Here is a 3,541-nt window from a genome sequence, read left to right as displayed (position 1 = left end):
ACAGGATGGAAACTCAAGCCATTGAAACTACCGAGTAATCCACTGGAGCCTGACCAGGACTGAGTGAGATGATAGCATTCAAGAAGGAAAGGAGCAGGATAAAGAGGGGTGTGGTATCACACACAGCTGCATGGTGGATCATTCTTTCTTCAACCGTTTGTTTATATCATTTGGGTCACTCTTGCGTCTGTGGATAATGAGTTATAATCCTTTTAAATTGTAAGATTAAACATGTGCATGTAATAGAAACATATTTTTAGAGCAGCAATATAAAAAACGGCACAGGGGAGAAGTAATACTGACCGAGCGAGTGCAATGTTATGAAGCTGGCCCTCAAATGGCAAATATGAGTTTGGTTAAGGCCCACTGACAATTCATGTTCTTCCTGGGAGGACCAGCCAATGACAGAGGAGAGGAAACAATTCTAGCTCCTAACACACTTCTGGGCACAGGACTGAGGCTGTGGCTTAGGGACAAGGGGACCAGCCAAAAGAAAGAGTGATTTTATCCTCTCCAGGCCTGAAACCTCTGCCTAGAGATGATTGAACTATGCCTACATGCCATGCATGTGTACCTTGATCAAAGCTTGTTGAGTATCTCAATAAAACAAAATATCTGCTTTTTTCTGATATAAAAACCTTAATGAAGTACTTTTGGATACATATGAATAAAGATGTTGTTTAGGCATAGAAAAATATGAGATAAACTAAAATGACTACGGAAGGTAATAAATGAGGGGCTAATAAAGGACTGAGAGTGGTTTCCTCACATGAGAAGAAAAGGGGACAAAACAGAGAAGAAACAGATTTAAGTTACTGTCAATGTTCTACTTGTGTAGCTGGATGTTGAGATCGAGGGAATTTATTACATTATCATAATAAACCAACAATAAAATAAAATGAATTGAGATGAAGTAGAGCCACACGTGAAATCAGGGTGATAGCATCTTCTGAACTGAGGATTAGGATTAATCTAATTCTGCACATCTGATTATTATTATTATTATTTTCGCTTTTTTTCAATCAGTTTTATTAACATGGGGGTCTAAGTAGATTTCAAAATAAAGACCATTTATACAACGGGACTATTTTAATGTTTACAATAAATCTCGATGGCAGACATGTATGGCTATTTGGTAGTATTGAGAAACAGTACAGTAATGGCAGTTTTTCCAATTAGTGTGTAGTCCTCTAATTATATATTAAATTGCTGTCAAACCAGTAAGACTGCATTTATGCATCCATCATTTTCAGGATTGTTCGTAACCTGGGCATACTTTCCCCAAATAACTTTGCCTCCTTGCGTCACAAGGCCCAATTCGCTCACATTTACCTCAGGGACAGTACCTTTGGTAATAACACCCAAAGTTGTATACAGTGGGGATGAGGGATTCTTCTTTACACCAAGTATTGGTAGGCAAAAGGTGGCTTTCAGTTCAGGGTGTGTCACATGGGCTTTCTTGAAACGTAAGCCATTGGCCTTATGAATCTTTCATATTTAAGTGGTTTTCTTGTAAAGCCATCTCCAACAAAGCATACTTTAGTAACCATCCTCTTCCATGCCTTCTTCTTTCTCTTTCCTGTTCGAATAACTTTTAATACTTCTGTTTCTCCCTGGGCACGGACTTTAGGCAGAGGGACTTCCCATTTTCCTGCCTTCTCTTTTTGTTTCTGTTTAATCATATTGGAAAGTACTTTAGCTCGAGATTGTCCTTCTCTGTCCAGCAGATAGGCTGGTGTTGCTCCTTGTGGAGTCTTCTCATCATTCTTTTGTTTGGTGTTTCTCTTTTCATGCATCTTGATAGTCTTTTTCATTTGTATTTTCTCAGCGTGGCGCTGTTTATGGTAAAGCTTAGCTTTCAGACCAATCATTTTCTTTGCCTTCTTTGAACGTTCATGAGCCTCTCGACTTTCCTTCTTTCTCTTTTTCTCATGGTAATCCAAATGGTATCCATAGCGTTTGCGATGTAATTCAATATATTGGTTCTGTGGCATGGTGATGGCCGCAGAGCCGCCACGAGAGGCCCCTGGGGCGTAAAAATGCTCTTAATTTTCGGGTCTCTGAGACCCACGAGCCGACACCACGCAGGCCACATCAGGAAAGGGTCACATCTGATTATTATAAAAATAAATAAAGAAACAAAGATACAAACAAATAGAGAACAACCAGTGGAATGAATGGGTGAATGAATGAGTGAATAGATGAATGAGTGAATAGCATATCTCTTTTGGTACAGTAATTTTTTATTCTAGTGCTGGATCTGATGACCAGGATCTTTCCTGATGTAATTTATTTGAGGCAGGGAGAATCTAATTTATGGAGAGATACTGAAATGAGGAAGGAAGGATGTTGTGATTAATAACAGAGCAATTGGAACTATTCTGAAAATGTGTTGGTCGGCATTGAGATGCTGTCCAATCCTTGGCTCATGTCTTAGGGTCACAGAATTGTAGCTGTTAATAGCAGTGAATGATGGCAGTGAACCACACCATCTGAAAATGTAGATGTCAGCTGTGTTTCCTTCCTTTCTCTCTCTTTCTCTCTCTTTCTCTCACTCTTTCTCTCTCTTTCTCTTTCTTTCTCTTTCTCTTTCTCTCTTTTTCTCTTTCTCTCTCTCTCTCTCTCTCTCTTTCTTTCTTTCTTTCTTTCTTTCTTTCTTTCTTTCTTTCTTTCTTTCTTTCTCTCTCTCTCTCTCTATCTCTCTCTCCCTCCCTCCCTCCCTCCCTCCCTTCCTTTCTTCTTTCCTTCCTTCCTTCCATATTAGTTTTGTAATGCAATTGGCATTTACTTATCTCAGACAGAAAGAAAGACACTACTTTAAGTCTTATGAAGCTGAGAATGACCGAGATTTTGCCCTTAGGAACTTACAGTCTTGTTGGGGTGATACACGCGTAAGCAGATCATACCTGCTTGGAAGGGAAACATAAATCAGGTGAAGATGTGCAATGAACATCTGGAAAAAAGATGAGTAGCAGGGACCAGAGAAGTTTTCAAGAAGAATATGAGTGTAATGTGAAGGATGAATAAATTTTCTGGGAATGTAATCCAGCTATTCTCATTTTCATAACTTACGTTAATGACCAGGCATTAGTGTCCTTCAAATAACATTTGTGTTAGAAAGTCAGGAGAGTTTTAGGGACCAAATCTAATTCCTAATTCTCTGATTAAGGAGGAGAATCATGATGGTTAAGAAATAATTTCCTTTTATCATAAATTTACGCTGATTAATTTTAACCATTTCTTTTCTTTTGGGGATGGATTTCTTCCCCCTTTTTTCTTTTTAAATGCAGTCTTAAGAACCTAATAAATTGTAAAACTGAGATTGGCCCCTGATTCTTTTGAGACTCTCAAGAAAGTGAATCAACTTTGCATGAATTTAAAAGATATTTTCAAGCAAAACTGTGAAGCGCTTGGCTGAAGTTTCTAATTTTAATATTTTGGCACATTACACAAGCAAATAAAGGTCTCATTTTCATATACACAGAGTCTCTCTATATAAAAGTCTACTTGTCTGTATATAGACACACATATGTGTATATCT

General features: G+C 38.2%; 1 protein-coding gene across 1 annotated transcript; it reads right to left on the bottom strand.

The window, feature by feature from the left end:
* Window positions 1-1,012: 1,012 nt before the first annotated feature.
* LOC108305901 (ribosome biogenesis protein NSA2 homolog) lies at window positions 1,013-2,079 on the bottom strand. The gene is given in 2 exon segments (XM_037739349.1): window positions 1,013-1,475; window positions 1,478-2,079. Coding segments are annotated over 2 exon segments (780 nt in total). The 5' UTR covers window positions 1,995-2,079; the 3' UTR covers window positions 1,013-1,212.
* Window positions 2,080-3,541: the final 1,462 nt, after the last annotated feature.

Source organism: Cebus imitator, unplaced genomic scaffold (assembly GCF_001604975.1).
Source record: "Cebus imitator isolate Cc_AM_T3 unplaced genomic scaffold, Cebus_imitator-1.0 Scaffold68, whole genome shotgun sequence".
Classification (NCBI taxonomy): Eukaryota; Metazoa; Chordata; class Mammalia; order Primates; family Cebidae; genus Cebus; species Cebus imitator.
This window is presented reverse-complemented; position numbering and strand designations above follow the sequence as displayed.